Consider the following 22,626-nt stretch of genomic DNA (forward strand, 5'->3'; position numbering starts at 1 on the left):
ATTTTCTGGTAGGGTTTGGGTTTTTTTTTTTTTTCTTGTTGAGCAACTTGTCTACTTCTGCTATGTTAGTCAGCTGTGATTTCCTGTTTTCACCTGCTGAAGTGCGTATTTTGGAAATGGAATGAGATGGAAAATATCACAAGTTGACACCCTGGTCTAGAGAATTGTGGTGTGTGTTTTTTTTTTTTTTTTGTTTTTTTTTTAAGTGCGACCGAAACCAGAAATAACCCAACACGTAACACTCTCTCAAGGCAAGTCAGATATATCAGGGCGTGGTATATGTTTCATTGGTGGTACATGAGCTAGATGTTCCATGCAATCACTTCACAACAATAAGGAACCACTGAGATACACAATAATTCTCTAAACCTACATTTTACTATTGTGATGCATTCATGGGACAAAGTGAAATAAATAATTGTCAATAAAGGATTGTGGCCCTACTCCTGCTTTCACACAAAACAAGTGACTTTAATGAGAGCAGGATTTTAGTACCTTTTGAAATTTGGGGCCAAGTTCTTCTCTCAGTTTCACAGGTGTTTATCTAGAATAAATCCAGTGACTTGATTTATGACAATGTAAGAGAGAAATTTGGCCCTCAGAGGTAAAATTTTCAAGAGCCCCTAAATGACTTAAGAGATTAAGTCTTATTTTCAAAAGTGACTTAGAGCGTGATCCAAAACCCACTGAAGACAATGGGAGTCTTTCCACTGACTCCAGTGGGCTTTGGATCAGCCCCTTTGGGCATTTAAGAGCTGATGCCTCATTGACAGCCAATGGGACTTCAGCACCTAGATTGCTTAGGTGCCCTTGAAATTTTTACCCTGGATCTTTTGCCAGAGTAAATATTAAATAAATCATTTCATGTTCAGTCTGTTAAACCAATATCATCTAATGGGGTTGTTTCCCCTTGAATGTGGTTTGTGAAGAGACTTGTTTAATCTTAGTCTCTTATTTTAAAAAGAATAGCAATGAAACAGTAGGCAGTGTAATCCAACAGAGTAATGTCTGGGGGATGGGGGGAGAAGACCAGGGCCCTCTTCCTGGCATCGTCGCTGACTTGCTGTGTGACCTTGGGCACACTACTTCACCTTTCTCTGCCTCCGTTTTCCCCAGTTGTAAAGTAGGGAAAATGACACTGATTCTCTTTTGTAAAACATGTTGGGAAGCAAGCTATATAAGAGCAAAGCATTACTATTGTTTTACATGTTGTTCATAAAAACCCTGAGTGGGTTTCTTTGCACTCACATTTTTGTCATGTGAGGGGGTGATCCACCCCAAATAATAATAATTATTGGCATGGCATAGTCTTTCTCTGTACATCAAGATGATGATTTACCCCTGAATCTTACCAGAAAAGTCCCACAGTATTTAATAGGAGGAAAGCAGCAGGATTCTATAGAAATTACTCTGATACCATGAAATTTAATAAAGAATGAGACTCTTTCTTTAGGTTATTAACTATCTTATGTAATTCTAAAACTGGAGAATAATTCTCTATTAAAATCTATACAATGATTAAAAAAGACTACAAAAAAGTTATCATTTTCTATTATGTTCTATAGGATTTATTCCCCAAGGGACATATTAAGAGATGCAAAAGTTAGTGCCTGGATTCCTTTGTTTTGTTACTACCTTTGCTACTGACTGGCAGTGTGATCTTGGGCATGTCACTGAAATTCTGTGCCTCCATTTACTATAAAATGGCTATAACAAACACAACTACCTCAGAGAGGTGCTATGAGGTTTAACTAATGTACCTAAAGAGATCCTTGGATGAAAAGTGCTATGTCCCATATGATAAGAGCAATATATTATTATTGCTATCTGATCTTTTTAAGTAACAAGTTATGCATGGTGATGACTATGAAATACATTTGTTTCAAACAATCACTTTCTATTCATCCTCAGTAATACTTATTGAGTTTAAATCCTGTGGACAAACGCAAAGTAATGCACAGTGGAAAACAATCCCAACTACACATACAAAATAATGGGATCTAAATTAACTGTTACCACTCAAGAAAGAGATCTTGAAGTCATTATGAATAGTTCTTTGAAAAGATCCGCTCAACGTACAGCGGTAGTCAAAAAAGCTCACAATGTTAGGAACCATTAGGAAAGGGATAGATAATCAGACAGATAATATCAGAATGACACAATATAAATCCATGGTACGCCCATACCTTGAATACTGCATGCAGTTCTTGTCACTCCGTCTCAAAAAAAGATAATTAGAACTCAAAAAGGTACAAAGAAGGGCAACAAAAATGATTAAGGATGTGGAACAGCTTCCGTAGGAGGAGAGATTAAATAGACTGGAACCTTTCAGTTTGGAAAAGAGACGACTAAGGGGGGGATATGATAGGGAATGGTGTGGAGAAAGTGAGTAAGGTAGTGTTATTTACTCCTTCACATAACACAAGAACCAGGGGTAACCCAATTAAATTAGGAGGCAGTAGGTTTAAAAAACAAAAACAAAAAAGAAATACTTCTTCTCGCAGTGTACAATCAACTTGTGGAACTCATTGCCAGAGGATGTTGTGAAGGCCAAAACTACAACAGGGTTCAAAAAAGAATTAGATAAATTCTCGAAGAATAGGTCTATCAACATCTATTAGCTAAGATGGTCAGGGATGCAACCCTATGGTCTGGATTTTCATAGCCTCTGATGGCCAGAAGATGTGAGTGGACGAGAGGCCATGGATCATTCAATGATTGCCTGTTTTGTTCATTCCTTCCAAAGCACCTGGGATTGGCAAGTGTCGGAAGACAAGATACTGGGCTAGATGGATCACTGGTGTGACCCACTATGACTGTTCTTATGTTTTTATTTAGTTAATTTAATTTAATATGTTACACTCTGACTAAGCATTTTTAATTATAATGTACTAAGGCATTTTTAGGACATTTTGTCTCAGATTAAGAGCTCATTTTCTCGGTGTGGCTGTATGGGGGTTTTTTGTTTTAGTAATCTACATAGTTTAATTTTTTTCTTGTTTGTTTTGCAGGGGTATCAGTCTCTAATATTACTAATCCTGCCAGAGTACCATTAGAGTCACCTAAACAAGAGAGCATACCCTGTTATCCCACAGAAAACAAAAATAAAGCCAAAGAAAATGAGATTGGACCATCACCAGACTTACCAGCAGCTAGTAAGTAAAATAACATGAGATATATTTGTTTAATGGTGGAATTAATGTGTAGATAGGGACGGTTCGCACTCCCAACACAGCATAGATCCACTGTATTATGAAGCAAACTCACCCTTTCCTGTGATTTGCCTTTATTACTGCTTATGTAACAAAGCCCTGAACTTCCCCCTGAGCTGTCTGTTCCTGATGTTTTCCTGGAAAGACCTCCAGTCAGTCAGTCAGTTAGTTCCCTCCCTCCCTTGTCTTCAAGAGACTGAGCATTTTATATCCCTAAGCTGGAACTAAAGAGTCTCACCCTGCTAGGGTGAGTCAGAAGAACAAATCTGCACCGTCACACAATGTGCCTAGTCCTGATGGGCTGTCAACTGGTTTAGGGGACTTGAGAAAACAATCACAGAAACTGAACTATTCATACTTATAGTATCACAAAAACAATGCATTTCCCCATCACTGTTAATGTCATTTTCAGATCCAGTTTCTGGAGGAATCTTAGACTCACTCCCCTATCCACTACCTCCCCCAGAGGACCTTATGCACTCCCTACAATCAAATCCTCCTCATTCATCGAGTGTGAAGGTAAACCCCATAGTTTAAACCTCAATTTTCTGATGACAGTGAAAATTGCCTTTCATGCCATTCCGTGTTCCTTTAATTAAAAGGAATTTGTGTGCATCCTTCTACCTGCATAAACTGTACAGTAACTCCTCACTTAACTTTGTAGTTATGTTCCTGAAAAATGCAACTTCAAGCGAATCCAATTTCCCCATAAGAATTAATGTAAATGGGGGGGGCGGTTAGGTTCCAGGGAAATCTCTTTTACCAGATGACACACTCTCTCTCAGTTTTAAACAAACAATTTAATAATAGTACACGGCGATGATGATTGTGAAGCTTGATTGAGGTGGTGACGTCAGAGGGTGGGATATTTCCCAGGGGATGCCTTACTGCTAAATGATGAATTAGCATTTGGCTGAGCCCTCAAGGGTTAACTCGTTGTTAATGTAGCCTCACACTCTACAAGGCAGCACGAATGGAGCAAGGGGAGACAGCATGGCAGACAGAGACACACACCCTGTGTGTAAGAGAGAGATGCGCATTGCTCCTTTAAGTATGCTGACCCCATTCTTAAGTACGCTGCCTTTTTAAGTTAATCAGCAAGCTGAGATGGCAGCTGTTGCCAGGAAGCTCCCGCTGTGCTGAGCCCTGTGATGTCGTCCCCTCCCCCCCCCGTGCTCTATAGAAGATGGGGTAAGCGGGGTGCAGGAGTAGAGGGGAGGGGGACACCCTGACATTAGCCTCCCTCTTCCTCCCCCCTTTCCCCCACACAGCAAGCAGGAGGCTCTGGAGGGCAGGAGCAGCACATGGCAGTGGGGGGAGGGACAGCTGAACTGCCAGCAACTGATAGCCTGCTGGGCAGCTGCTGCACAGGAAACTTAGAGGAATGGGGAGCTGATGGGGGGGCTTCCGGTCCACCCTGGTTCCAAGCCTCCACCAGCTAACTGCAACAGGCTGCTCTTCCTGCAAGCAGTGGACAAAGCAGGCGGCTGCCAAATGACGTTCTAAGGGAGCATTGCACAACTTTAAACGAGCATGTTCCCTAATTGATCAGCAATGTAACAACGTTAACTGGGACGACTTTAAGTGAGGAGTTACTGTATATCTGTTGAAAACATGGTACCTAATTTCACAAGTTCTTGTTTGAAGAACTTGTACTGACTCTGCTGACTTCAGTTGGTTTACCACTGAGAAGAACTATGCTCATTAATGCCATTGCATATTACAAAGTCAGGTATGGGAAACGAATCTGGATGGCAACTGATTATGAGAGAATTCCCAATGTGATTACTGATGCAGAGCAGTAGAAGGTGCTTTTCACATTGCATTGTGCTGTGATCACACCAGACATGGAAATAAGGGGGGGATATTTATTTTTAGAAGTTTAAGAAAAGTTCCTAAGTGTGGTGGATTTGGGGACTCAAAAAAAAAAAAAAAAAGAGTTTAGACTTTAATCAATGTTTCCTACTAGATTCTAAAAATTTTGAAGGTTACATTTTAAACCTCTAAACCTCACTGACGATGTCCAATATAACATGATACAAGCATTCCAGCCAGAGGAGGAGATGGCTGTAAATAAATGCAATGGTTCCAAAGCTCCCTGCTGGGAAGTTAGTGTTTTGTACCTTTGTATATTGAACAGATTTACCAAGCTCGGGATGTGGGAGCTGCACACTAATATTTAAGCTATTTCTTCCTTTGTATGTATTGTGACTTATAATATCAAATGGAGCTGTTCATTCAGTAAAAAACACAGGAGTTGCCAAACAGGAACTGATACTGGACTGGAAAAAAATAATTTTGCAGTCAGTGCTAGATGCTTCAGAAGTAGGAGTAAAGCTCCTATCAAGCACCTAAATACAATATTTAATGTGTAACATGGAGAATATTTTTTTCTTGATCCAGCTGATGATCAATTTATGCCTTGAAGCATGAGGATTGATGGTTCTTGTAACTTGACTTTTGGGTATGTCTATACTGCAACAGAAGACCTGCAGCTGGCTGGGGTCAGTTGACTGGGCTTGAGCTGTGGAGCTATAAAAATGCAGTGTAAATATTCTGGCTTGGAGATCCTCTGAGTGGTGAGGGTCCCAGAGCCCAGGTTCCAGTCTGAGCCCCAGTGTCTACGCTGCAATTTTATAGCCCCACGAGCCCGAATCAGCTGATCCAGGCCAGCCACAGCTGTGCCACAGATCTTTTATCGCAGTGTAGACGTACCTTTAGTGTCACTCCTGATGGTATTAATTCTTTAAATAAACATCAGATCATTTTAAAAAATCCAACTTGCTAAGCTATTTATTGAGAACAAGCCAAAGTAGATGGTTAAAATGTTTATTTTATAGATGTGTGAAACTCTAGCAATGTAACTGAAATCACTCCACAACTGAGCTTATTTACATTTCCTTGTGAACTCTAAAATTGCCCTTTCACAAAAAAGTCACAACAAGTTTAAGAATGTTTCACTTGGAAATAGGACATTTTTCAGTGAAGGAGGACCCATTTTTGAGGCAAAGGAGTGAAACTTCTCCCAAAAATGAGCGATATTTCAATCCAAACTAAGCCTTTTTTGTAAGCCGAGTCTGTACGTACAACAAAATTCACATTTTCAACTGTGTTCAATGCAAATTCCCCCATTGTGCAAAATTTCTCACAACAGCAAAACTACCAAAACTGAATTGTGAAAAACCTAGGGACTGATCATGTAGAAGAGCAGTCACAATTTCACACAACCCGTGTTTATTTTGCTATCATGGAAGAGAAATTGTGGAGTAGAAAATGAACTCAGTAGGGATGTCAACACATCACAGACAGGGCTGAGAGGAATCCTGGATGTGAATTTTCTAACTTCGGGGGATATCCATATAGGACTCTCATCCTGGAGTCCTAGAAGACACAAGGAGTTTTGCCTATGTTAGAAATACAGGACTAGTTTTCTCAGAGCCTATCCACACTACTAATTGGCCTTGGAACTGTGTTGTAATCAGGTTGGGGGCAACTGTGTTGTAACTGGGTCCTATCACTTGGCTGTGTTGAAAAGGCCCTTAAAGTCCTTAGCAGAGAGAGAAATCCATTGTTCCAGGGAAATAAACTTGTTTTTTTGTTATTTCTAGCCCTGTGGTTCTTCCAGTCCTCGGCAGGAAACGATTGCTGATCTCCCTAGTGGGAGCCTTTTGTGGACCCAGGGGGAAGTGATAAATGCTACCAATGGTTTCAGTGCAGAGAACAGAATTAACGAAGGTATTTTTGCTGAGGTCTACAAAGGTCAGAGACACAATGCAGTATACGTCATTAAAAGGCTCAAAGAGGCAAGTACCTACCCTTCCTCCTTTTCTTCATTTATGTTTGAAGGAGAATCATTTGTTAACATCTCTTAAACATTAACTGTTATCATTTAATACACCACAGACTAGTAATCAGAAATGCTGCATTACGGTGTTTTTAGGAGGGGAAACGATGTCTAGTTTAAAGCAAGATCCCACAAACCTTTATGCATGTGAAACCTTTTACACACATGAGTAGTCCTTTTGACTTCAATGGGACTACTAATGTGAGTAGTTACCTGCATGCATAATTGTTAGCAGGATAAAGTCTTTAGTTATTTATTTGCTATTCTACATATAAAATATGTTTTGGTTCTAGTTTAAATGAAGTCAGTGCTTATGACAGACAGTTGATTTTAGTGCATTTTTGTGGTGGTTTTCACAGATGGAATGTACAAGCCAGAATTCAACACAAAGATTCTTTCATACAGAAGTACAGATTTGCTTTCGGTAAGTAGCTATTTGGAAATTGGTTCTGGTCCGTCTGTCTGGGGATTAATAGATCTTTTACAAAATAACAAGAAATAATGTGATTTGTGTTAAGGGCTAAATTTTGCCCTGTAGGCACCGCACTGTATTGAGGATGGTGTGGATCTGTACCAGGATGACCAGATGTCCCCATTTTATAGGGACAGTCCTGATATTCGGGGCTTTGTCTTATATAGGTGCCTATTACCACCCCCTCCCCACATCCTGATTTTTCACACTAGCTATCTGGTCACTCTAATCTGTACTGACCCAGTAGGAGCTCTGGGAAGCAGCATGTCTCCATTGCTTCCAAAGTTCACCTACTTGCTGGGGGAGTGGAGCCACAGTGCTATTCTTTAAGCAGGTCCAGGGCAGCTCCTTTCTGCAGCTGAGCATCCCCCTCTAATTAGTGTGGAAGTGGATGGCACTATAGCCCCACTTCTTCTCTGCTGCAGTGTGAGCCTTGTGCACTCCTCATACTCAGCAATGTGCAACAATTGTGATTCTGCTGTGCTGTTGTGCTCCCAGGGACAGGAGTCAGTACACAGTCTAGTCTCTATGTTGTCAGTTTGGTCCAGCACTGGAATTTTAAATTGTTTGTTTGTTCTCATTTTACTTGCTAATATTTGTTGATATTTGGCTTCAGGTGTTGTCACATTAATATTTTACAACTAGTGGGTTTCTCACTAGAAAGTGGATATCACTGTCTGATATACCCCTACATGGAAAATGGATCGCTTGAAAACAGACTACAGTGTCAAGTAAGCAGAGGATTTGGGTCCTATCGAAGTACTGTATGAAAAGCATTTGTATCTCTTTGAAAAATTTTACTATGTTCTTTGGGTTTTATGTAATATTCCCACAATTTGGGCAAGATCTATATTCATGTTTTCTAGGAGAATTCAACACATCCTTGCCAGTACTCAGGGGGGGAGAGAATCTCTTCTTTACCTTTCCCACAGGAAGGGTAGCTTCTCTTCTTTCCTTTCCTCCCCCACCATGTGAATCATTAGCAACAGAAAAAAGGAGCATGAACATACATCAGTCACAAGTATTGGAAAGGCTGCAAGTCTTTTTACATACAAATAAATCCGTTTTCTGCCACAAGGCAGGTCACCTGTACTGAGAGTTTCTGCCATGCAGCTTCTGTCTTCAGAAAAAGGAAACTGTAAAATATGCAGCTATACAACACTATATGCATTAGATTTGGCAATATGTTGCTGAAAAATCAACTACAGTGTTCAGTTGTCAGAGTCGTGTGTTGAAATATAGTATGAAGTCAACTGTTTTAGGGGGCACAGCTTATGAGATGCTCAAATTCATTGTTCGAACACTGTGCAGGGGAACTAGCAGGGCAATGGAAAGGACACTTGTGAATTCTTAAATAGGAACATAGGATTTACTGAACCAGATTAGATGACTGTCCTGCCTCCAGCAGTGGGCAATACCTTGTGTTCCAGAGGAAAGTGATCTCTGCCTCATCCGTACCGTCGTCATGTAATGCAACACGCCGAGTGTGCAGTGCTGTATGTGGAGGGTGGGAGGATTCCTTCCTGACCCCGGCATAATTGGTTTCTACCCTGAAGCATGAGATTCGTTTACCCCATCTTGCTTCCAGTTAGGTTAGTGAGTGTGTTGCCAATGCTTGCAGTGAGGGAAGGAGAAAGTCTCTTGCTTGTAAAACTAACACTGTTTTGTGCTTCTTTCCATAAAAAGAAAAACATACCAACTCTCTTCCTACTTTTCTTCCAGGTTGGTTCTATGCCATTAACCTGGGAGAAACGCATCACAATTTCTATAGGACTTATCCGAGCCATTCAGTATCTCCATAACTTTGGGATTCTGCATGGGAATGTCAAGAGGTAGGGTTGCTAGCTTATCGACATATCTGCAACTCCCTGTCATTCAACTGTTTCCAGAATTTCAAAAAACAGAAATCCCTGAAAGTCTTCAAGTCTGCATATGATCATTCCCCACACACATCTGCTTCCTGTTCTCTTGCTCTTTTTGATGTCTCCCCTCCACATTTCCTTTACCTCTCTTTTTAGTGTGGCAAAAGTATATTCTTCTGAAGTGTTTTCCGCCATTCCCTTCCACTTTTCCCCATAGGTAAAATTTCAAATATCCCCCATATTCCCCAGTATTGGAGAGTTGTTTGTTCCCTGAAAATGTCTGAGTTGTTCTGTACATGAAAGTTGTACCACCTTAACTATATCTATAGAGTTGAAGTGGTACCACGGTCCACCCCTCTGGTGTGCATGCAGTTATATCACTATAAAGGTGTTTATACTGGTACAGCTACTCCCATATGGGAAGGGGAATAAGTTGTATCAGTATAAGGCACTTTTTTACTGTTGTAACTGTAACCACACAAGGGTTATACTGATTTGGTTATTTTGATTAAAAAAAAAAAAATCTTACTCCTATCAGACATACTTAAATTAGTATTAAATTTGTGCATAGACCCAGCCTTACTCTTATACAAAATAATGTTTACAGCTCTGTCTTAAAATATACATTCTGTTAGTTCTTTTTAACCTTTGGGTTTCCAAGTTTGATCAGGGTTTAGGAATGCAAGTTCAAGGACAGCTGATTTTTCCTCAGACTACCATAAACTCTTCATTGTGCTCAACCATCTATTTAACTCCACTCTCCAATGTTTTTCTCCCACTGGTGTTAATAGAATCGTAGACTTCCAGGTGAAAAAGACCTAAGGGGTGACTTGATCAGTCTATAAGTACCTACTGAGGGAACAGAAATTTGATAATGGGCTCTTCAACCTAGCAGACAAAGATATATAATAAGATTCAAAGGCTTGAAGCTAGACACATTTCAGACTGGAAACAGAGTGCACGTTTTTAACAGTGAGGGTAATTAACTGGAAATTCTTACCAAGGGTTGTGTTGATACTCATCACAGGCAATCTTTGAATTAAGATTGGATGTTTTTCTAAAAGATATGCTTTAGTACAAACAGGAATTAATTCAGGGAAGTCCATCAGCCTGTGTTATCCAGTAGGTCAGGCTCGATCACAATGGTCCCTTCTGGCCTTAGAATCTATTAATCTGTTAGGGCAAAATGTCCATTTGCTTGTGCCCTACAGCATGCGGCCTTTCAAGGTATAACCTGTGACTAATATATGCTTTTTCGGTAATCATCAGAAAAAATGTATTTCCAGTTTTGTCAGGCAATGTTTTTTGTATCCCCATGCAGCTGGAAAGCAGAGTGCTCCTGTTCTTTGTGATGGCAGAAAGGTTTTAAATTACAGAATTTATCTGGTCTTTTTGCTTTGTTTTATCATGGGGCCATGTCCTGAGTTCCTTGCTCAGTTCTGATGAGGCAAAACTCATTTTGAGCTCATTTGGAGTCCATTGTGGTCACCAGAATTTGGACTGAGTAAGGACTGAGTAAATGCGGAGAAAAGAACTCAGGATTTGCCTGACACACTGTGATCTTTCCAGAGAATGGGGGAAAAAAACAAACAATTTCAGGTCTCTTCAACAGAGGAGTTCCCTATAGTCCATAAAACTGTTTAACTCAAAATCAAATGGGCCAAATTAATCCCTGATGATCCATGGTTTTCGAGGAACTTAGACCAGGAATGAAGATGACCCTATATATTTGCTAACAAACAATAAAATGTATACAACAAAACAATGTAGAATTAGATTAAATGGGAGGAAAACACTGCTACTGTCTGACTTTATTTTTGTTTTAAAAAAAAACAAAATATTCTGGTCTATGATTTATATCTCCATTCATTATCCCTTTTCAACATACAAGACTGGAATCCCTAAAAGAGAATTTGCATAAAGAAGCCCTTAAATGTACTTTCTAAAATCACATTTTACCATAAGACTCTACATTCCGGTGTGAATGGATTGATCACTATTGGTATTTGTCTTACTTTATGCAGCTCCAATGTTTTGCTGGATGAAAACTTCACACCAAAACTTGGACATTCCGGTCTCCGACTGTATTCTGTGGAAAAAAAATCAGACTATGCTGTGATGAAAACCAAAGTTTTACAAGCTTCCCTCACTTACCTGCCAGAAGATTTTGTCAGGCATGGACAGCTAACACCAAAAATTGACATTTTTGGTTGTGGAATAGTAAGTTGGGTTTTTTTTTTTTTAATATTAACCTTTGCTTTTGCAGATATCTGGTTATATTCTGTGCACATAGGTTTTTTTTCTCATATCTGATCAAGTTTTTCAAACATAAGACACTCAGATCAGCTGGAGATTTAATATCCATTCAATAAAAACCAATGAAAGAGAGCCAAATTCTTCCCTGAAACGCATACATGCGACTCTCATTTAGATCACATAATTCGATGGAATGGCTAGTAGAGAAAAACATAGTTGCAGTCTACAAGATCTTTTCTGCAGAGTTTAGTGTTTATAAATAGGAACAAAAGGAAGTTAACATCATCAGAAAAAACTTCCCAGCCTGTGGTGTATCCAAGTCCTGTGATCCTGGGTCTGGATCCCTGATCTTCCCAAAGGTGTTCTTCCTGCTTTGTCTCCCAAGAAACCAATTGATACTCCTTCATATCAACACATGAAAGGAGAGGAGGAAATTATGTTGAATTTATCCATGATGAATATAGGTTTAGGTAGTGCCTTCTATCTTGTTAGAGGGCCATCCACACAAGGTCAGAGTATGATCTATAATCTCAAAAGTGTGGTTATGATCAATTCAGTACCATATAGTATTGTCAGGTGCTCATAGTCAGAAAAACGGATATGTGAACATGTTACCACCTTATTCAGTAAAGATGCCAGTTTTGTCTGTGTTCAAGTCATGTGCTGACTTCACTGAATGTTGCAAACATGTTTTTAACCCTGTTCATCCTCCAAATCCAATACAGGGTGGGTTAGAGTGAGCTGGATTATACTCGGCTTTGTGCAAAATCTGCAAAATTATCACTACATTCTAGTTGCAAAATCTTTATTATTGGTTTTAGTGGAAGAAGCAGAAAGACCACAGCTTGGTTCTCAGTTCTTGTTCAATTTGCACTATTGGACTTTGGAAAAATCATCTTTCGGTTTGAAAACTAAGCAAACGTGGTATAGAAGCCACTGAGAGAGAATAAATATGATGGCCTAAAATATCATTTTTTTAAAATTCTAGTTGTACTTTAAATTTTCATTTCTGTATAGAGTATTGTTACATCTGTTCAGTGAACCTTATAGAACAGAATGACCATCTACTGCCCCTACAGTGTAATATTTAAAGATAGGCCCAAGCCACAAAATATGGATTTGGATCTGTACCTGGTTCCAAACTCTCTCTCAAAGGTTATTCAGATCTGGAGTGCTGCTTTGTGCCCATCTTGTCTAAGAATGTAGGAAAAACAGAGCATTTTAAGCTAACAGGTAAATATTCCTTTAGTTACAATGTCCAGTTTTTTAGAAGAAGCCATCTAAATAAATTGTCTTACCTATAAAAATGTTCTCTAGGTTTTAGCAGAGATGCTGACAGGCACTAAGGCAATGGATGAAGGAAGAACCCCTATTTATCTGGTAAGAGAGAAGCAAAATAAATGACACCGGCCTGGTGTAACCCTTGCAAACAGTGCTACTGTAATGAAATTAGTTTGAGTGCAAAACTAAATACAGAGTTTGTTGCATACTGTACTCCTGGGGGAATTCTGCACCACTGCACAGTGCAGAATTTGCGCAGAATTCCATGCTTCTCCCACAGAATTGGGGCTGCAGAGCTTCTGGCCACCACTAGGGGCCAATGGACTCTGCAGAGCCCAGCTCACAGTGAGCAAAGCACCCAGCCTGGCAGGAATGGAGGCTCTGCATGCTTTGGGTACCCAGCTTGATCTCATTCTCCCAGGATGGGAGAGACCCCAGGAGACCCAGCTCTGGGAAAGGGTGAGGAAGGGCAGGGCTGCACCACACCATGTCCCCTGGCAGGACAGTAAAGAAGCTGGAGGGGGAGGGGTGCAAAGGCCCAGGGAGTCCAGGTATCTGGGCTGGGGGCTGCCCCACAGCTGGGCTCTTTGGGGACAGGGTGCAGTTGTCTGGGCTCTTGGGGTGCCCTAAAGTTAGGGTCTGGGAGAAGGGGAGTGCTGGTGGCTGGGCTCTGGGAGGAGGGAAGTGCTGGTGGCTGGGCTGGGGGGTGCCCCATGGCTGGGCTGTGGGCGGAGGGGAGTGCAGGTGTCTGGGCTCTGGGGTAGCCCCATGGCTGGGCTCTGGGGGAGGTGGGTGTGGGTGTCTGGGCTCTGGGGCCCCATACAGCCCCCTCCAGCACCCCACAACTAGAACTGGGTTGTCATAGGAGTTTCTTTAACTCTGTACTCCAGGGGAATCTTTTTTGTTGTTGTTTGTATTGTTGACATACGTGTTGACAGGTATTTTGAAATAAATTACCAAAATAATTAAGACCAGAGTGGTTATATTGTGTTGTTTTGACAAAATATGCAGAATTTTAAAATACTGTGGACAGAATTTTTAATTTTTTTAGCGCAGAATTCCCACAGGAGTAATACTGGCAAATTTATAACTCCTAAAAAGCTGCTGCATAGAAGCCAAACCTTTGGTTCTGTTGAAGTCCAGTGGCAAAACTCTAGCTCACGTCAATGAGAGCAGAATGAATGCTCCAGTTTTAATATTACTCCTGATTGTGTATGAGCTGCTGCAACGTCACTAGCGTTTAGATACCCACATGTTTAGAGGGAGCAGCTCTGTTTTGAAATTGTAACTATTCATATTCTTGAATCAGGAAGGTCTGCATTGAATAGTGAAACGTAAGTAGAAGGTGAATCATAATGGGCTAATGTGCTGTATTTATGGCTAGGTGTACTCATCAGTATTTTGTACACAGACACATCACTGAATGTGTACTTGGAGCTGTAAATAAATTTGGGTCAGTTCACCTAATTGTGACAAAATGAATGCTCCTTTTTGTGTGAATAAAACCAGACCCTGTTTGTTCCCTTGCACAAGTGGTACTTTCCTTTTGTGCTGTCATGCCCCTGAAACATTGAGTAAGAGGGGAAGTGATCCCTCGCCTTGTCATTCATTCCTTGCTAAATGCTTCAGCAACTTTCTAATGGATACCAAAAGTGAAGAAGACGACAAGTCTCAGTGATAAGTTCATTAGCAGAGACAAGAGGTTTCTGATTTTGTTGATGGATGTTTAGAAAAGGTAATTAACACACTTAGGCTGCTGTACATTGCATTGATTTTTTTTTTTATCACTGGCCTGATAATATTGAGAGGCCTGCCTGGAACTGCTGGAGCCTGATGTAATGAAGCATTGCCTGCATGCCTACAGACCTCATGAAGCACAGAGTATCAGACTCTGCTGTTAAAACACAGATTTCTACCATTCGAGCTAAAGGAGAATTTCCTTGGGCTTTTATCTTTTGTAAGTCAGTCACTAGGAGGCACTAGTATGCGTACACTAGCCAGCACATTACACAGGGTATAGCAAGTACTCGGAGTGTCTTAAGTTCTTAAAGGGTTGGATAGGAATGAATAATTTTCTTTGACAAATCATTTTCCTCTTAACCAGTGTATCTCTTCCTCTTGAACAGAAAGATGCAATTGCTGATGAAATTCAAGCAGCAAAAGAAAGTTCTTGCTCCAAGCACAAAACCTTTGAAAATCTTGCTGCCAAGGAAATATGCTGCAAATATCTAGACAGGAAGGTGGGACACTTGCCATCAGAAATTGCTGTTCACTTTGCCACTGCTATCTGCCTTTGTCTGCGGAAAAAGAATCTTGACATAGCAGAGGTAAGTGTTGTATGCCCTACTAGTCTTACATACCAAGGTCTAAGCCAAATGTGATTTCATTATTTTTTTAATGTCCACCAAGGAGAAGGATGTGGGCACTGATTGATTAACTGCTTACCAGATGTTGTTGCTCTGAACAGGTGTATGAAATGATGGAAATGGCTGAACATAAAATAAGAGATCACAGCATTCTTGATGGCAGCACTTTTTCTGGATTCTCCATTAATACCCCAGAAGAAACAGATGATGAGACAGCTAGTTACAATTATGGTTCTTCAGGTGATAGCAATGAGGACAGTGCAACAGCAAGGTCCCTGAAGTGTGCAAATTCATCCCCACCTTTACTAAGAGTCATGCCACCTGAAATGTACAATGGACAGATGTCACAGGTCCCTTGTGAATCGGATGAATCAAGTAGTTTTGTTTGGGATCCTGTGGAGGGTTCTGCATACGGCCCACCTAGCCGTGGCTGTACTGATCCAGAAAATGCCACATCCTCATATTCCGGGAGAAATGATGAAATATGTACTCGTGGCTTCCAAGAAAGAAATGTGGCATCCAATGAAAATAAAAACACGTTGGAAATGGTATTTCCTGCAAAAAGAATGGTTTCTTCAACCAATGCAATCCTTGACCCTTCATGTTCTTCACAAGGTAAATCCTAAGTATTTTTTGGGAGTGAAAGGCTGAGTTCAGATCATTCAATATGTAACCATTAAATTATCATGACACAATGTCTCCAATTGTGTTACCATGACCACAATATTTATATAAGGTGCTCAGCTACTATGGTGATAGGCAAAATATAACTGCCTAAAAAGACTGATAGATCACTCCTGCAGTCTTTGAAAAAACACTTCCTTTTATACATTTCAGCATATTTTGTCTCCTTGGTTATTATGTTACCAATTAATTTATAGAGGCAATTAAAATCTAGTTTTTCAATTTAATTTCTTGTTTAGAAGTCAAATTTAAGCGATTTAGAATGGTTCCCCTCTCCCAAATTATATGTAATATCAGTGCGTTAGCCACAGATGGTTTTTGCTAAATATTTGGGCCTTTTTTCCCCCCCGCAGGATTAGCCAAAGAAACCTCCTGGGAAATAAAGATCAATGATAAAAAAAAGAAGCTTATGGAAAATATTTTACTATATGAAGAAGAAAAGTTAAACAGCTCTGAACTCTTTGAGTCTCAAATATGAGTGAATTATCAGGAATGCCATCTTGGAAGAAGAAATTGGGAATCTTTTTCCGGTAGCAAGATGGTAAAAGCTAAACCACACACTTCATGTACGGTTAAGTAGGATGTTTTCAACAGACATGTTAACTCTCTTTGGAGAAAAAGAATAGCCACATCTCAGGTGATTCCAAGAGAACGTCTGCTACAGTGTAGATTAAAGCAGAATGCAACTTTTATGATCAGAAAAATTAGCATTGACCTCTTTCTCCTTGCCTTACTATGCTGAAAAAAATTAACATTGGCAAACTGAGACAATTGCTTGAATTAGCTTAGGGCAAGCTCTGTTTTGCACTGCACTTCACAAAGCATTTGTGCACAATATATTTCTTTTATGAAAAATTAGGATCCTGCACACTATACAGCAGGCATTCATTACATACTAGTTGGCAGTACACTGTAATATCCATTGCATCTAGCATACACAGGGTGATCAATGAACTTTTCATTTTTTCAAAACCAAGTAACTAAAAATGTACCTAGTTTCATATAATCTTATTCCACGTTCTTGATTGCACTCCATATCCTAGATGATGTGGTGGGTGTTTTGTTTTTTTTAAGGAAAGTTCTCTGAATTCCGTACGATTCCATTTCCAGCTGCACTGCATTGAAAACAGATGTTTGGACAATTTTAGATGTACAGTTCCAGAGCATACCATCAGTGACATATGAAAATGTAGTATCAAAAAGCTACACTGAGACTGTGTACAGTGACTCCCTTTGTAGCCTTGAGAGAGTCATTTAATCTCTCTGTGCCTTAACCCTATTTTGCAGATTAGAAAATTAATACCTCACTAGGCTGTTTTGAGAGTTGTATAGCATTTTACAAACGTTAGTTAAGTGCTATTAATGTGATTACTTGTTTCATACTGTAGCTTTGGTTGTAAATGTATATTTTGGATTTTGATATAATTCAATATTTTAATTTAAAACCTATTTAATTTTTTATGCAACACTTGAGTTTGGATTTGTAAAGGGCCTGACGCAATGATTAAAACAATCAACTAAAGATTAGTTAGTTAAAGGGCTGGATCTTGAAGCCTTTACTCACTTGAGTAGTCCTAGTGAAGTAGCTGATTTCAGTGTGCCTGCTCACTTGACCAAGAGCTGCAGAATTAGGCCCAGTGTTTGTGATCACTTTGAAGAGGAAAAATGCTAAATATTATACTAGAAAGCATGGATGCTACTCCTGTTTATTTTCAAGAGGAAACCTCCTCAAGAACATCAGTGCCATTCTTACTCCTTTTTTTTCTTTTACCTTGTAACAGAATCCTCTAATCCAGCATAAGGAAATAAAACTTTATAATAGGAAAAAAGGACCTTCGGAACCATATAGCTCAGCTTTCTGCTGTGGGTAACCTCTAATATGTACTTGGGGAACATTCCCATTACAATTTGAGCAAGCAAGGAATGCAGGATTGGGCCTTGTATGTGATTATGGAAAGGTATAATTTTCTTAGATGTACAATAAGGCCTTCACATTCAAGTCCCTTCTGAGGACCTAGTTCTATGAAGACTTCTACACGTAACTCGCCAACTGACAATGGTAGGAGGAACTGTGGTAGACTATATATCTAAAAAACCCAAATATTGCCTTTGTCCAAATACTGCCTTACCAAAGTGGGGCAAGGTCAATTGTCAACTTGCATGATCTGCCCCAGTCCACTACCTTTCATCTGCCTAGGGTGTTGTGTATGTTTTCTTTGGTCTTTTTCTTGTGCAAGGCCTCGTTCTTGCATTGGTAGCTGATTTCAGTGGGTGTCCGTTCAGGCACAGCAGTCCATCCACACATTAAGAACATCAGAATGGCCATACTGGGTGAGACGAAAGGTCAATCTAGCCCAGTATCCTGTCCTCCAACAATGGCCAATACCAGGTGCCCCACAGGGAATGAACATCAAGTGATCTATCCACTGTTGCTCATTCTCAGCTTCTGGCAAACAGAGGCTAGGGCCACCATCTCTGCCCATTCTGGCTAATTGCCATTGATGGACCTATCCTCCATGAACTTATCTAGTTCTTTTTTTGAATCGTGTTATAGTCTTGGCCTTCACAACATCCTCTGGCCAAGTTCCATAGACTGACTGTGCGTTGTGTGAAAAAATACTTCCTTTTGTTTTCAACTTGCTGCCTATTAATTTCATTTGGTGACCCTTAGTTCTTGTGTTATGAGGAGTAAATAATACTTCCTTATTTACTTTCTCCACGCCAGTCATGATTTTATACACTTCAATCTTTAGTCCTACCTCCTTAGTCATCTCTTTTCCAAGCTGAAACGTCCCTGTCTTATTAATCTCTCCTCATATGGAAGCCATTCCATACCCCTAATCATTTTTGTTGCCCTTTTCTGAACTTTTTTCAGTATATCTTTTTTGAGATGGAGCAACCACATTTGCAAACAGTATTCAAGATGTACCATGGATTTATATAGAGGCAATATTTTCTGTCTTATCTGTCCCTTTCTTAATGATTCCCAACATTCTGCTTGCTTTTTTGACTGCTGCTGCACATTGTGTGAATGTTTTCAGAGAACTATCCACAGTGACTCCAAGATCTCTTTCTTGAGTAGTAACAGCTAATTTAGACCCCTTACCCAGTGCAGTATCAGGACTTTAGTTTTTTGGGGCAAGGACCACGCCTTCTATTTGTACAGTGCCTAGCACACTGTAGGCACTACCAGAAGCAAATAAGTATAATTTAACTTATCCTTTCAATGTGACAATCTTATACCAGGTCCTCAGGTGGATACCTACACTAGTAACTGACTAGTAAGTTAACTGAATAGTAAGTTCCTGACTAGAAGTGCCTAATCAAATTGCTAATATCCATAAATATATTTTCTAGATGTTTTCTGGTATTAAATTTATTACTGGTTTAAAAATACAAAGAAATAATAAATTATGTGGACATTTTTTATAAATACAGTGTTTATTTTAAGATATTCACTAACTGTTCTGAAGTAATATAACCTGGATGACCTATTATTTTATACCTTGGGGTATACAGTGTTTGCCTCTCTATGTAACTTGCTTAGTGTAATGTACACTGGAATTTTATTAAAATCTATATATTTTGAATAAACTTGGGGGGGAAAGCCCTTTCTGTAAGTCCTGCCTTTACAAGATGTATAGGACAGCAAAAATTGTTCCAAACCACCTTTTTTGGCAACTTCCTGTCTTCAGGGAGCAGCTCAAAGTATCCCTACCTGTACAGAGTGCAATTATTATTTGTTTTGTGGTAACAGCTAGGGCCCCCAGTCATAGATCAGGATTTCATTTTGCTAGGTGCTATGCAAACAATACTTACTCCATCCTCTTTAGAAGGCCCCTTCTATTAAGCAGTTGATTTTTGTTGGTCCTTTGAGCAGTCACTTAAGACAGATTTCACTCTATATCAATCTTGGCTCAGTCTTAGGACATAATTACTTTAGTTATCAATTATATTTACTTCTCACAGCTTAGCTTTGTGTCCCTCAGTGTGCTGTATGCATATGGAGTTGTAGCCCAAATTGAAGGGAAAGAGACTACGAAATGTACTAAATTTTGATACAATTGCTCCTTCATGCTGAATGTCACAGGCAGGTCACACAATACAAATCGAAAATAACAGTGATGATTTCTGAATTAATGTCATATAGCTAAGGACATTGCAAGAGTGCAACGAAATGAAACACTAGGGACTGAGCATCATTCTATGCCAGTGGTTCTCAACCTTTCCAGACTACTATACCCCTTTCAGGAGTCTTGCATACCTCCAAGTTTCACCTCACTTAAAAACTACCTGCTTACAAAATCAGACATAAAAATAGGAAGTGTCACAGCATACTATTACTGAAAAATTGTTTACTTTCTCATTTTGTCTGTATGAAATTTTAGTTTGTACTGACTTCACTAGTGCTTTTTATGTAGCCTGTTGTAAAACTAGAAAAGGCCTAGAGATGTATTGATGGACCCCCTCAAAGACCTCTGCATACCCCAGGGGACACATACCCCTGGTTGAAAACCACTGTTCTGTGCTAATGACTGGTGATGAAGTTAAAAATTCATGGACATATTAGGCTAATTTCAGTCTCTTGTCAGTATAATATAAAGCTGAAAGTAAATGTAGATGTCCAGTTGAAGTAGCATTTCCTGTGGTTAAGCTAGGAGGGCATTTAAATACGTAATCTATGAAGAAAGTATTACTGGCCAGCTTTCCAAAGATATTAATGGTGGTTCTAACAGACTCACTCACACATTTTTCTGGTCTCATAGACTATTTTATCTGCTCTCTGTATACAAACATTTTGCATCTTAAAATGAAACTTTAGTGTTACAAAACTTGCATCTGACAAAATTAACTATATTTTTTTTTTTACTGGGCAGTGGTGAAAGGGGTGGATATTCTACAAGCAGACATTTACTAAGAATCAAATTGATCCTTTCCTGGCTCCACTTTGCATTAGATATTATACAAACACCATTTATTTTAGTAACTATTAACAAATTCCCTAAAGTAAGAAATTGAAACACATTATAAGGCCTTACCCTAAAGTGAGAAAACACAGAAATGAAGTTGAAATATGTCAACCATTATTAAACAAAATATTCTATTGATGGCTATTAGCAAACTAAACATTTAGGACATGGTACTGCAGAGAGTACACATGTAAAATTCCCACTGAAGTCAAAAGGAATTTTGCCTGCTTAAGGATTTCAAGATCTATCCTTAAATAGTGCATTTTTAAGGAGAGACAATAACTACAGTATCTTTAAAGGGGAAAATATTGGCAGCAAATGATACATTGCCTCTCAATTCTGCCATTCTTTGATAAACTTTATGGAATTCAGTGTTTTTTATATACTGCTCCCCGCCCGTTCACCCCTACACACAGCTGGCTGGAGAACCTCGTCAGATGTAGCTGGCAATGAAAAATTTTGCTCAAAACCAAAAAAAGTGTGACAGTGTGTGTAATGGACAGAATGAAGAAAAAAAGATAACTGGGAGCGAGAAGAAGAGGTAATGGAATGATGGACTGGCAGAGCAAACAAATTATAAAGAATTTGCAAAGGTTGTAAAAGCTGTAGCCCCTGTGCTGAAAATATATCACTTATTGTGTATGCTATACTGTACATCATTCTGACATAAGTGGATGGCTGGGTGAGTATAAAAACATTTGTGTAGCTTCTGAGAAGATCAGGTATTTTCTTAGTGACACAGTATATTTTGCTTTGCCTGTATTATTTTGTAATAAGGTATTAAATCACCAAGAATTAGTTTATCACTACAACACTCACAAAACCACATCTCCAAAACCTGACCCCAGAAACTTTATATAATTCCACAAAGTCACACCATAGGGCTCAAGCCTGTAAGTATCCTCTCACCTATAAATATCCAGGATAACGTGTTGCTCCAAAGCACGAAGCGGGAGACAGCCAATCCAGGGAGCAATTCTGAAAGGCGGCCTCTGCCCCAGCGCCTGCTGTGCAGTGCTTTTCCCATAGCTTTTGTCCCTGAGTCTCAGCATACATAACCTAGGAGCTCCATTCCCACTGAACATTGTTTAAAAGCCACACGTTTATTTATAATTCAACAGGAAATTGCACAAAGCCCCCAGAGGCTCCTGCAAACCCCTCCCTCTCCCTGGGAACGTTCTGAGCCACGCTCGCTCTCCGTGACTGCTAGTAGGAGGGGTCCAGTGCCGGGCAGGGGACGCCCCCCCCTTTTTTGAGGCACACCCTTCCATCGCGCAGGGCAGGCCCCGGGGGACGAGGGAAAGAGCAGCGGGCTTCAACCTGCCGCACGCGCACGCAGCCCGCGGCAGGCCCCCGTCCCTGCTGCGGCGCAGGTCACGTGACACCGCCCCGCGAGGGCCCAGTGCCCGCCACCCGCTCCGACCCAGCCTGAGCGCCCGCGAGCGCAGGGGCGGGGCCAGCCGGTAAGAGACCCGCCCCTCCCGGATCGCGCCCCTTTTCGCAGCCTGTCCCTGCCGAAGCGATGAGAACGCCAGGGCGGGGCTCGCAGGGATGGAGAGGGGGCGGGCGGAGAGAAGGGGGGGTGCCCCTGCTGGCCCCTTCTCTGGCTCCCTCCACCCAGGGCCCGTAGCCTGGACCCCCCCCGCCAGGCGCTGATCCCGAGCGGCCTGTCCCCGGCG

The 22,626-nt window shown here is 40.4% G+C and overlaps 1 protein-coding gene and 1 long non-coding RNA gene across 3 annotated transcripts in view; one reads left to right on the plus strand and one right to left on the minus strand.

The window, feature by feature from the left end:
• IRAK2 (interleukin 1 receptor associated kinase 2) overlaps positions 1-19,480 on the plus strand; it is a 33,145-nt gene extending 13,665 nt beyond the window's left edge. Inside the window, exons 3-13 of the mRNA XM_074957564.1 lie at positions 3,012-3,155; positions 3,625-3,731; positions 6,821-7,015; positions 7,416-7,480; positions 8,145-8,259; positions 9,251-9,360; positions 11,415-11,610; positions 12,964-13,026; positions 15,054-15,254; positions 15,395-15,908; positions 16,331-19,480. Of these exons, the coding sequence (XP_074813665.1) occupies positions 3,012-3,155; positions 3,625-3,731; positions 6,821-7,015; positions 7,416-7,480; positions 8,145-8,259; positions 9,251-9,360; positions 11,415-11,610; positions 12,964-13,026; positions 15,054-15,254; positions 15,395-15,908; positions 16,331-16,455 (1,835 nt within the window). The 3' untranslated portion in view covers positions 16,456-19,480. The remainder of the gene's footprint in view (positions 1-3,011; positions 3,156-3,624; positions 3,732-6,820; positions 7,016-7,415; positions 7,481-8,144; positions 8,260-9,250; positions 9,361-11,414; positions 11,611-12,963; positions 13,027-15,053; positions 15,255-15,394; positions 15,909-16,330) is intronic.
• LOC141990419 (uncharacterized) overlaps positions 1-22,329 on the minus strand; it is a 43,314-nt gene extending 20,985 nt beyond the window's left edge. Inside the window, exons 1-6 of one of the 2 annotated variants that reach the window (XR_012640175.1) lie at positions 21,857-22,308; positions 16,970-17,092; positions 12,945-13,023; positions 12,778-12,840; positions 11,406-11,479; positions 6,079-6,593 (exon numbers count right to left, since the gene is read on the minus strand). This is a non-coding gene — a long non-coding RNA (uncharacterized LOC141990419). Of the gene's footprint in view, positions 1-6,078; positions 6,594-11,405; positions 11,480-12,777; positions 12,841-12,944; positions 13,024-16,969; positions 17,093-21,856 lie in introns of those variants that run through there. The other variant, XR_012640174.1, reaches the window with a different exon arrangement.
• Between the last annotated feature and the right edge of the window lie 297 nt (positions 22,330-22,626).

This window comes from Natator depressus, chromosome 7 (assembly GCF_965152275.1).
Source record: "Natator depressus isolate rNatDep1 chromosome 7, rNatDep2.hap1, whole genome shotgun sequence".
NCBI classification, from domain to species: Eukaryota; Metazoa; Chordata; order Testudines; family Cheloniidae; genus Natator; species Natator depressus.